Source organism: Coccinella septempunctata, chromosome 3 (assembly GCF_907165205.1).
Source record: "Coccinella septempunctata chromosome 3, icCocSept1.1, whole genome shotgun sequence".
In the NCBI taxonomy this organism is placed as follows: Eukaryota; Metazoa; Arthropoda; class Insecta; order Coleoptera; family Coccinellidae; genus Coccinella; species Coccinella septempunctata.
Window position 1 is genome coordinate 21,959,379 of NC_058191.1, and position 12,414 is coordinate 21,971,792.

At 35.5% G+C, this 12,414-nt stretch overlaps 2 protein-coding genes across 5 annotated transcripts in view; both read right to left on the reverse strand.

Annotated features, from left to right (window-relative positions):
- The window catches only part of LOC123310129 (inositol-trisphosphate 3-kinase B), a 219,010-nt gene that overhangs the window by 75,997 nt on the left and 130,599 nt on the right, over positions 1-12,414 (reverse strand). The window lies entirely within an intron of this gene.
- Positions 7,629-8,841, reverse strand: LOC123310130 (histidine-rich glycoprotein-like). Its single transcript, XM_044893526.1, has one exon. It carries the CDS (start codon positions 8,457-8,459, stop codon positions 7,707-7,709), a length of 753 nt encoding a protein of 250 aa, XP_044749461.1. The 5' UTR covers positions 8,460-8,841; the 3' UTR covers positions 7,629-7,706.

Sequence of the window (12,414 nt, forward strand, 5' to 3'; positions counted from 1 at the left end):
AAAAAACTTCTTCAGGACGTTTTTGAAGTAGACTAAATTTGCTAGAATATTATGATACCAGAACTGTCTCTGCATATCCAAAAGTTATCGAGATTAAGGCCCTCTTTGCTAGGATCCACTTACACTTAAGCGGTACCGCTTAATGGAACACCGACAATTGGCAACGCTGTGAAATTATTAAGTTTTTGGTACACTCGACTTAGTCGACTTACTTGAGGATTTAAAAAGAAGAAATTTTATATCTGTTTCCATGATCTGTCAATATTTCATTTGGTCTGCTGCCCATCACGTGAGTGCCGTTTGAACTCAAAATCTACATAATGTGTCTTATCCCAAAATCTCCCAGTCTCAGCGTGGGTTTGTGTTTTTTATGTAAGGAGACTTTAAATGAAGATGAAGTACACCTAGTGGGGGAAAGAGGTGTAAAAACTTTTCTGAGTTGAGTGTTTCTCTTAAGAACATATAAAATAAATAGACGATTCTTGAAGGGTGTGAATGAGTTATATGTATGTGCACAGTGCTTGTCAGATAAAATACAACAATCCGAAGTTGATCCAAGCAGCTGTTAGCTGTGGAAAATCAAATATTACATCATCATCGTGGACATCAAGATCTGTCTCTGAGCAGTTCAATTTCAGAACACTGTTGTCTATGTGGAGACAAAATAACTGAAAAGTTCTTTATGGCAGAAAGGAAGAAGAGAAGAAGGCAGATAAACGGAACAATCCGATAACTGCGGAAGAGTTGTCTCTCAGTGCAACAATCTTGAAAGCAGCTGAAAAAACGTTGTGATGAATGGGCTCTTGAAATAAAAGAACTTATATATGTTAGATTTAATAAAACACGTGGTTGGTACTTTTTATTCAGAAAGTAAGATGGCGGTCGGTTATCTAGCACGAGGAGGTGCTCTAACAAAGGGTCAGGTACAAAGCGTACCGCCCGGCAAGGTAGTTCAAGTAATTGTGTGCTCGGCCTGTGCAAAAGAGAGAGCAGGTAACATTGGAGCACAGAGTTCACAGAGCATAGGTTCTATACTCTTATTCTTCCTTCGACATTCTTCGTCGGACATTATCAGTATATTTTAAGGGGGGTCAAATTAACATTTGCTAACATATATGAGTACACAGATTTGGTAGCCCGTGATGCCCGATATCATCGGTTTTGCCAAACCAAGCTCTACCAGGTACCACCAACAGGAAGGTCCAGAGGAGATCGTCAGCATCCCTCTGTTGATGAGACCATGGAAGAGATTTAATCATTTCTGGAAGAGAACGCCACAAGGTCTCAATCACTCAATCCCAAAATGATTACCAGAGATGCAGCCCCACAACACCTCTTGCAGATGATTTCTTGTGGTTGCACGAAGGGTTGTGGGAACGCGTGCAGCTGCAGGAAGGCAGGATTAAAATGCTTATCAGTCTGCAAGCAATGCAGCGGAGCCTCTTGTGACAATATACCTGAATTTGCAGCAGCATATATCCTAGAAGGCGAAGATCTGTCCGAAGTCGAAACATAGGATGACTTGTGGACAGAATAAGTCGATCATTCATCACCATCCCCTGATGGAGATATGCCATCATACGTCAATCTAGATACGGACGAACCTCAACCGGTACCTTCAGAGAGGGCTAAATTAATCAATTTTTTTTTATTTTTGACATAAATCTATTCTGTAACGAATAAAGCTATCAATTTTTGTTGTAATTATCTTTTCCACTTCTTTATTCCTAGCTTAGCTTAAACATCATGGTTCACACTTCTCATTCTTTTTCTTCAACATCTCATCAAAAAAGTACAGGGCTCCGGTAGTATAATCAGGATCAAAATTCATTCAAAACGAAATTCTAAAAAGATGATGAACTTTGAAAGGCTTACAGCGGGTTTCATAAAACTCTTACTGCCCGATCAACGGTTTGACAGTCACTGGATTTCAAAAACGAAATCACTAAAACTTTTTCATTCCTACATATATTGAACAAGAAGCAATTTAGAATCATTGAATAGATGTATATAGATCATAATTTGATTCGAGAATTGAATTCCGAATTCTTATGGCTGAATTATTGATTGAAAACAAATTGACGTTTATCTGTCAATCAAGCGTTGATTCCCCGATCGAGCTTTATGAAACCGGGGGTTAATCTCGAAAAGTATTGAGTCTACTAAGACAGTTCTGGCATCATAATGTGGCAAAGTTTGTCAACTTTAAAAACGTCCTGAAGGGGTTTTCCCGAAAATTAGTCCTTTAGGGTGATAATCACCAAAATTTGAGAGAAACACGATTTTTTCGCGGTTTTTTCGATTTTTGACGAACTTGCGTTCGGCGCTCGAGGTCACAAATTTGGATTATCCATTAGGCCAACATTATAAACAAGTCTGCAAAAAATCAGAACTACCGGATTTCACGCATGCTGTGATGTATAAAGTTACTGGACTAAGATAATGAAACAGATATAAATTCCAGAATTAGAATTGAGTTCAATAATGCACTATCTAATGAACATGTTTTGCTTCAGTAATATGATGAAAGTATTTTAAAAATAAAACCTATTGAATTCGAAAGAGTTGTTTCCATAGTTGGGCTTCTTCTTTCGATTCAATTTATCTACATATAAAAATATATGCTATACCAAACAATAAAAACAACTAAACAATGGTATTAAAATTTGTTATTCAGAAATGATATACCACAAGTTACATGTATTGTCAAAATATCATAAAATTTAACTTTCCATCATCGATAAATTGACGAGTTCGATTCCCAATCCAACGGAATGAAAAATTGCTTTCTATAATAGTTAAATAACTTTTATACGGGAATTCATTTACAAAATGTACAATTTATTCACAACATATAAAATATTCTAAGAAACTTTACAATACCTGGAATAGGATATTTCGTGTTAGTTGTTTATATTTCGGAGGTGTATTCTTCATTTCCATAAGTATAACTTCATCTATGGTATCTCTTCAGATATTCTAAAAGACTTAATAACCTGATCACAACGAACTATATTATGTATGGTCTATTGTGAACAATACAGGATGAAATTTCGGCAGTACTTATTGGTTTCGAATACACATAACTGAATACTTAAATTACGTGATTCGATTTTAATACTTTAAAATAAATGCTCGTTCTTGACAATAACACAGTTTCCTCTAATTGTTTCTAACTTTGTTTAAAGTTTCAATTGAAACATTTCGCATTTCAGTAGTTATTTCACCTGATTTTATACATAATAGACTATCCATTGATAGTTTGTTGAAATCAGTTTGTCAAGGAGCTATAAAAACATGAAAATATACATAATGGTTGTGGCGTTTAAAAGTAAGAAGACGTACTTTGCTGGAATTGCGCGATTCAATCGATAATAAAAGTTATTTTCATCTCAAAAAATGTATGTTTTTCAAGATTCCTCCTTTTTTTGTATAATGAATATAATATATTCCTAATAATATCCATAATAATTTTCATAACCTTATGATAATTCGCAACAATATTTATCAACAAAACAATATTCCAGTATATAGGTATACAATATTTGATGACATACATTTTGCGACTAGCATTTTCTCATAAAAAAATATAACGCGTCCGCTGGAAGGTTAAAGAACTTTTTCTTTCAAAGAAATGAAATGAAGCTGGATCGCCTGTAAACTATGTTAACTATATCAATATTGGTTACTTCGTATCGTCACGCACGAGCACATAATCATTGTGAACTTTTTTTTTTGAGCATTCAATTTGATATACGCATTCCTCTTTGAAAAGCGAATTTTTCTGCAGAATAATTTTTGAATTGATGTGATCGACACAATGAATATCCATGATTAAACTAAAAACTGAATAACACGACATTCACTTCGCTATCACAAAAAAGCATCTTCAGGTGGGGGAAGGTACACTGAATTAGTTGAGGCCAGAGACCTTTTTCTATATTTGATACCAAACGAAAAGATATATGAACAAGCAATTAACTGTACTTCTAATTATCTAGAGAGAGAGGGGTAATGATAATTTCCAGAATATTCGAAGCAATCATTATAGAGCAGGTACAAATCGGAGGATATGCCGGAAAATACAGGAAAAAGACAGGCTATTAAAACTATCACCTTCCTTTAGATTTCAACGATGTCTTCTGTAATGCAGATGTAGAGTGTGTCCGAGTTAAAGAGTCTCTATACCTTATTGTGGAAACTAAATAAAAAATAAAATAAATACAAAACTTGTCTGCAATCGATTGAACTTTTATTTTTTATAACCCACCTTAATACAGGGTGCTCCGTTTTCCATGTTGGCATCAATTTTCTTATTTCAAATGGAACATCCTGTATACTATTGCATTTTTGAATCCCTTATCAAATTTTAAGGTTACTTTGGTATGACAATCATGGTCCTATATAGCACCGATTCTGAGATATTCGACTTTTTCCTAAAATTTTGAGAGCTGTAGGTGCTCACCAAAATAGGACGATGATGTGATACGATGGGATCTTTCACACTTGTTACGGTACCGGAAAACAACCGAATGATACTTTCGGCGGCGCTAAGCGCCGTCCGGCACATACAGTCCCTGGCCAGTTTATTAGACGCACCCAGGATTTTTTTTATATTTACTGGTATTGCCTGAGGAAAAAGCAGAATATTTGAATTTCATTTCCACAGAATGTCAGTTTTATCTACGACTCTCATTAAATTGTTCTATTTGGCATTTATTTTCGATGTTGTAGTATTAGTACTCAAGTATGAATCAGTACTATGTCTTCCAGTGGACGTCTTGCATTCTGCAGGTTCGGACGTTATTTCGATAATCTACATATGAAATCATTATCCTCGAATGCAGCAAACCGAACAATTCTGCATTGATAGTATGAAGCTCTCATAGCTACACAGGGTGGCTCAGCAAAATATTAGAATTTTATGTTTAATCATCAATAAATCAATATTTCTTATTGAATATGATATATTATATGTGGAAACCATTTAAAGATGCAGTATATGTAACATATACATTCAATTTATTCAATTCAATTCAATATTGAGATTTTGCATCGACTCAATGTGTCTAATAATATGGCCAGGGACTGTAAATGCTCCTTGGGATATCGGGGGACACGGCAGCTTTCATACCATCGGGTTTTATCCGTACGATTCAGTTGTTTTTCCTCTTTCTCTCAATTTATTTCTTGTTTTTTTTTCTATTTTCGAAAGAATAACTGATATATCTAAGGGCGATGATTCCCCAACATAAGGGTCCTCTAGCGTTCTTTGAACACCTGAAGAACAGAAGAATCATCTCTTGGTCCGAAGTCCGAAGCTGGTCAAAAGACCCTCCCGGTCAAAAGCAGAATTTGGAATATTATTAATTTCTTACGACGAGAGTGATCCTTCACCAAAATCAACAAAGAATTTTTGACGCAGAGATTTTGTTCTTCACAGTACAATTGGAGAACAAGTTATGTGCCTATGATTAATTATTTTTTTTTTTAGACATCAAGTCCTCGAATGAGTTTGAAGGAGGCTGTATATTATTTACTTTCTCTTTCTTGTTTTCTGCTCTTGTTTTTTTGTTTCTGACATAATTTCGAGATGGAGAGAGGATGAAGAAATTTGTATGTCACTGGAAAAGGAGCCCTTCAGTTTAAAAAGCTCATTCTGTAAACAAATTTGTCATCACTACACTACTCCCGGGGAGACAGTTTTTTTACTGAGGTTTTTCCCTAAGCTTTTGTATCATCCGCCGAATTGAATGGTAGCCTCTGTTACACCGCAACCTTTATTAAAATTATCCAAAAGAAGATACATACAGGGTGTCCCACTAGTGCAGCAGCAGACGATACAAGCGTAATCGTCGAAATTTTTTGATGCAAACTTGAATTACTCCATGTATGGCACAACCCAAAAATATTTTTGAATATATCGGGTGTCCCATAAAGGAGAAATAAAGGGTGATTCTTCAAATGGGACACACTACATTCAGTAGTGTTTTTCAATTCTCTGGAACTTCCCTCATGCTCTTGTATACTTTTCACATATTTTCCTTCAACAGTTTTCGAAATATTTGTTATTTTTCCAAAAAAATTATACCTGTAGAGGCTATGTTATTTGATTACAATTCACGAATCCTTGCACGTACCAATAACAGCTTTACATGGATTATCAGATGAGATTTCAAAGAATCAAGGCCAGCCTTAATAAAGCATCTCCAGCATATAAAGTGTCCACAAAAAGACTAGTTTAGTTAAGTTTATAAGGGAGTTACGTTTCACTGCAACCTCAAGCTCTATTATGCCAAAAATACTATCAACATGATGAATTTCAAATTGATTTATCTTTATTTTTCAAATGCAATGCATATGATTTTTTTCATCATTAATAACTATTCATTCGACAAAAAGTGAAGTAAAATGAATAGTTATTTTAACAATGAAAAAAATCATATGCACTGCATAATGGTGAAATTAAAATCGATTTATCTCCATTTTTTTCAAATGCGATGCATGTGATTTTTTCATCATTAATAACTATTCATTTGACAAAAAGTGAAGTAAAATGATGATTTTAACGATGAAAAAAATGATATGCATTGCATTTGAAGAAATGAAGATAAATCGATTTGAATTTCGTCATGTTGATAGTCCTTTTGTAGACACTTCATATGTTGGAGATGCTTCATCATAGCTGGCTATGATTCTTTGAAGTCTTTTCTTCCAATCCATGTACAGCTGTTACTGGTATGTGCAAGTGTTCGTGAATTATAATTAAATAACATAGCCTCTACAGCTATCATTTTTTTATCAAAATGACCAATATTTCGAAAAATTTTAAAGAAAAATATGTGAAAAGTATATAAAAGCATGTAGGATGTTTCAGAAAATTGAAAAACACTACTGAATATAGTGTGTCCCATTTGAAGAATGACTTTTGTGGGACACCCGATATAGTCGAAAATACGCCTGGTCGTTGTGAAGAGCGTCGAGGAATGGGGGAAATCGGATCTTCGTTGGTGTTAGAAGATTATTTACTGAGCCTGTCAGTTCAAATTCATCTACCTAATTCTTGATAACGGCCCCGGAAAGACGAAATTTTACGTACATCACGAAATTTCAGTTTTACCGGACCAATAGTACATGAGAGGATTTTTATTATTTTTTGCGATTTTGGAGCAAAATTGAATTAATTGTAACAATTGCTAATATTTTTACTACCGAATGTGGAATATAAAAAGTCACGTTGTTTCGATTGAAAAACAAATTTCTTGTTGAAAAACCCGTAACATCACACAATGCACTGATTTTTTATTTATGAGGCCCTCATGGTACTCACCTTCTTTATATAAACCTTCTTGAATGTTTCTCAGAGATTCTCCTCTTTAATCGATTTTTTATGAAAGTTTAGACGAATTACATATCTCTACAATAATTCTCCCCTTCTAATTTTTTCTAAGGCAGAAAATATTATGGATTGAAAATGTCAAATCGTGCGATTCTCTTCATTTCACTTCGATACATGTCTTGTATATCCCAAGAAATGCAATTGAAATTTTCTTTCATGTTGGTATAGCAAAATATAGATAAAATGAAAATTAACGAAAATAGCGTAATTTTATGAAAAAAAGATAATTTTAGTAGAAAAGATTTATTTTCTATAATAAACATCAAACATCATCAACAACAACAAAATGTGAACAAAACAGGAAATCTCAGTGCTTGTCATGTTTTTCATATCCCCACTTTTTGTGATCATCGTGACCACCCTTTTTACCGTACTTGGAGTCGTGGTGCCAGTGTTCATCATGACCGCCTGCGTCTTTGTGCCCCTTCTCATCATGATAGTGCGAACCATGCTCATGATGACCCTTTTTACCATAATGATCTTCATGGTGACCGCCCTTCTTGTGTCCGCCCTTCTTATGACCTCCCTTCTTGTATCCATCTTCGTGGTGGAAACCACCGTGTTTAGAGTGGTGGCCTTCGTCATGATCTTCATCGTAAAAGTGTTTTTCTTTTTTGAATTCGTCTAATTTGTGGACATCGTGACCTCCATGTGTGCTGTGCCCTTTCTTGTAGGAGCCTTTCTCGCCGAATTTATGACCTTTCTCTCCCTTTTCGCCCTTGTGATGTTCGCCGTAGTAGCCGTCGTCGTGGTGGTGCTTTTTCTTGTGCCCACCGTGCTCTTCGTAGTGTTTGTTGTGGTCTTCTTTGTCATGATGGCCTTTTTCGCCTTTTTCGTGAGAATGGTGGCCTTTATAGCCCTTATCACCCTTTTCGCCATGGCTGTCATGGTGTTCGGAGTGATGCTCCTTACCACCACCTTTCTTGTAATGTTTGGATTCCGCTGGTTCTAAATCGAAAACTTCGCGTTTATCCCTTCTAATCTCTCTGCCATTAGTCGCACAAACTGCTACTAACACTATTAAAGCTACGACAAAAATTCCTTTACTAGCCGTCACCATTGTTCTCGATATATGGATTGAATCGAACCCGATTTTGAACTGATTAGATGGAAGGAAAAATCGATATTTATACTCGATTTTGTCGTGGAGGAATAAGTTTTGAAATTTGCAGTTTATTTACCTGAAAATGTGTCGGTCGGATTAACAAATTGCCAATTCGTACAATTCCTATTGCATCTTGCGGTTGGACACTTTCACCATTTTTTCTTTGATTATGCAAGTATCGTCAAATATGGATCAATTGATTTATTTCGATTTTGAACCGTTAAATTGGTATTGTTATGCGGTAGGCACTAGGTTGATCGAAGTGTCTCAAGTGTCCTATTCTTTGCGCGGCTTCACGGTTTAAGCTGAGCACACAAACAATGGCATCGGTTGGGCGGCAAGCAACGGAAAAAAATTAGTTGAAACGAAATTAAAAAGAGGAGCGCACATGTGTGCTGACGGCAGGTACGAATTTTTATAATTTGGCGAGGAGCAAGAATTTATTGAAATACGACCGATGCGTCCGTGCATGCTGAGCCCGACATAATATGTGCTAGTGCAATACTATTGGGATCGCATCTTCAGCATTTTGCAGATTTCTGTCGAAGGCAGCCCATTTGGATGTTCATAGAAATAGGCAGAAAAATTATCATGTACGAGAATTTAACACTATGAGTCCAAAAAAACTACCAGTTAAATGATTCAAGTGACAGAAACTACAGTAAGCACAAAAAAAAAGATATGGCGGGAAATGGCAGGGCAAATTGATGAAAAAGTGAGTATGTTGAAAATTCATTTGTTTCGTTGAACAAATGCTATATGAACTGGTATGAATTCTTCAAATAGATATTTATTTGAAAAACACTAGTTTTCTGGCTACCTCGTTTTTTAAAAATTTTTCAAATAATACTGCTTCTTCTATTTCGCATTGGTTGTTACCGCTACACGACAACGCCTTCTGCAGAAGTTATCTAATTTTCGAAATGTTTTCTGTATTGCACAGCTTGTTGTACAGTGTTGCTTCCAATACTAAGTAGGGAGGACTTAATATCTCTTATGCAACACATACTTCACCTTTGTTGTCTTCAGGGCAATAGCAAGTATCTTCTCTTAATAATAATAATAATAGCGAGTTGCATATACTCGACAATCATTGACAACACCAAAAAGAAGAGAAGAACTTGAGTCCAACATAAGAAGAAGAAAAGATTGGAACATAACCTCAGCTACTTGTACCAATTAATCATAAATCTACTAATTGTTTTTGTTTTTGTCATGTAATTTTCTAAATTTGAAAAAGGGCACAGCCCGAAACGTAATATATATGTGAACGATTGATTGTTTTTTGTAAACCCTTCAGAATCAAATAAAAGTATACAAAGTAAACAAAAATGGGTAAATATATCCAATTGATGAAAATAATAATAGCTTTAGCTTAATAATTAATAATAGCTTGATAATAATAATAATAATAGCTTTATTGTCCAACAGTTTAACCCATTTACAGGACAATGCGAATATAAAATACAAAAAATAACAAAAGATAGCATAGAAACAAAAACAAAATAAACAAAGATTTTATAATATGAACAATGATACATTCCCTGAAAAATAATAAATAGGGAATACTCCTTCGGACGAAAATGATGTATTCTTTATGGAATATGTTTGAAACGTCACATTTTGAAATAACCATTTCAACCGTTTTCCAAAAAAAAAATTTTAAGTACTTAAAAATGAAAAATAAAAATGGGTATTCAAAATTTAAAGTGTTTCGTTTCTTTTGCACAAGTTGACAACATTGACTGAAAGATGCGTTTATAATAAAAGACAACAAATACACTATCTTGATGAGATAGACAAAGATGGCTGTCTATGAAGTCTTCGACGAACGAGGAAGGTCGTAAAATTTTATGGGATTTTTATGGCTGGTTGCTGTTGAGGCTGGCCAGTGAGTACCCTTATGGTGGCCTTATGGTGGCCTTATGGTGGCTGTAAATCAACAGCTGTTATTTTATAAACAAGCTATTGTTCTTTTTATTTTCGAGTAGGCGCTGTTGCCAAATCGTTCATTCATTCATTCATTGCTGTATCCCGTTACCGGGAATAAATCTACAAAAAGAAGAAGAAAAAAAACAAAAAAAAAAAAAATTCGAACAGACTTGTAACTTCTTAGTGCTAGTTGCGACTGTGTGCCCTCCTGTGACTAAAGAGACCCAACCGTGACCTGCAGATCCTTCCACACTCAGGGCATGGATAGTCTCCAACCAGATCTGGCCGCCGCTGTATCCTTCTCGATTCTCCATTATAACTGTGGACCAAAGACCTCCACTGTGACCTGTCTAACGCTAGTTGTTCCCAGTTATGATTAGCATTAACTGATTTTAGGGATTGATGAAGTGTATCCTTAAACCGCTTATACTGGCCTCCTGGTTTCCGGGCTCCCTCAGTGAGTTCGCCGTATAGAGCTATTTTGGGGAGTCTTGTGTCTTGCATCCTCAGAATGTGGCCGCTCCATCTGAGTCGGGCCCTCGTTACTTGAGTCTCAATTGTTGTACAACTCGCGCGCTGCAAGACTTCTGCATTCGTAACTTTGTGGAACCATCTGATGTGCATTATCTGTCTTAGATGACGTTGCTGCGTCTGTTCAAGCTGTTTAATATGTCGCCTGTAGGGAGTCCAGCTTTCGCTTCCGTAAAGAAGCGTTGGGAGAACCACTGCTCTGTAAAAAGCTGTCTTGGTCTTCAGATTGAGGTCGTGATTTTGGAACACTCTGTCCTTCAGCTTCCAGAATGCCCGTGATGCCGAATTGATACGGTTTTGTATTTCCGTGTCTAGATTAGCCCTAGTATTTATCGTAAACTAGAAACGAAGCCATTTAAATTTTGAAACCTCATATTTGAATAATGATTTCGAATAGTTTCCGCGGTGCATTTGAAAAATTCATGAATGAGACTCATAATTATTCAGTTTAAACTTGCATATGCTGTGATAACCCAAATTGAGGATAATTCCCCATTGCTGACTTGATCAAATTTTCCCTTGATGAGGAGAATATATCTTGGCCAGCACAAAATGAATTGAAGTTCTCACACATTTTTGTGATAGGTGCCTTTTGTAAAATGTTCGTTCGAGCTCTTTCTGGCTTGAAAACAAATTATGTAGTACCATTGAGAATTAAGGGGTTTATACTCAATGGTAGTACATATCAGTGGTAAATTCAGGGATTTTAAGGGGATGTCGTATATTGTGAAACGAATAACATGTATTAGTCATGAGGTCAGAGATTGAGTTCTGGTAGTCGAGAAGAGACGGTCGACCCCAAGACTTGTTGTTCTTTTAATAATAATAATAATAATAAAGGTCTTTATTCAATCAATTTCATGGAAACTAAATACAAACTCTTACAACACTAAATAAAAATTGAAAAGGCGGGATCCAGAACACTGTTCAAGTGTACTGTTCAATCTAACCCCATGATTCATTGACAAGAATAAAAAAAAAAAATAATGGTAATTACTCATGCTCATGACAATGACAGAATAAATGTAGAAGATGCATCACCCCCCAAAAAAGAAATAATGGTTATAGGAAGTTATGCTCTATATCAGAGAATGAATAAAAAAGAGAAAAAAAAATTTTCACTTGTATATCACAGTCGCAGAGTTGCCACTTGCTCATTCATAAGTTTGCTGACGATCATAGCTTTTAAAAGTTTTATGTTTCTAACCGCCCTGATCTCGACAGATAAATTATTTGTACAAAGCGTAACATAATATGAAAATGATCGTCGGAATAGTTCAGTTGTAAATACAGGAGGAGTTAGGGTTCCTTTGAATCGAATATTCAAATTATGGACATCAGAGCGGAAGGTTATTTTGTTGTAGAGGTATAGAGGAGTTCGGTTAATTAGTATTTTCATAAATAGTAAAGAAGCATGAAGAGATCTTCTTCTTTCCATGTTGAGCCA

Coding starts and splice junctions, on each gene's coding strand:
- LOC123310130 (XM_044893526.1), bottom strand. CDS start 8,459: ATGGTGACGGCTAGTAAAGGAATTTTTGTCGTAGCTTTAATAGTGTTA.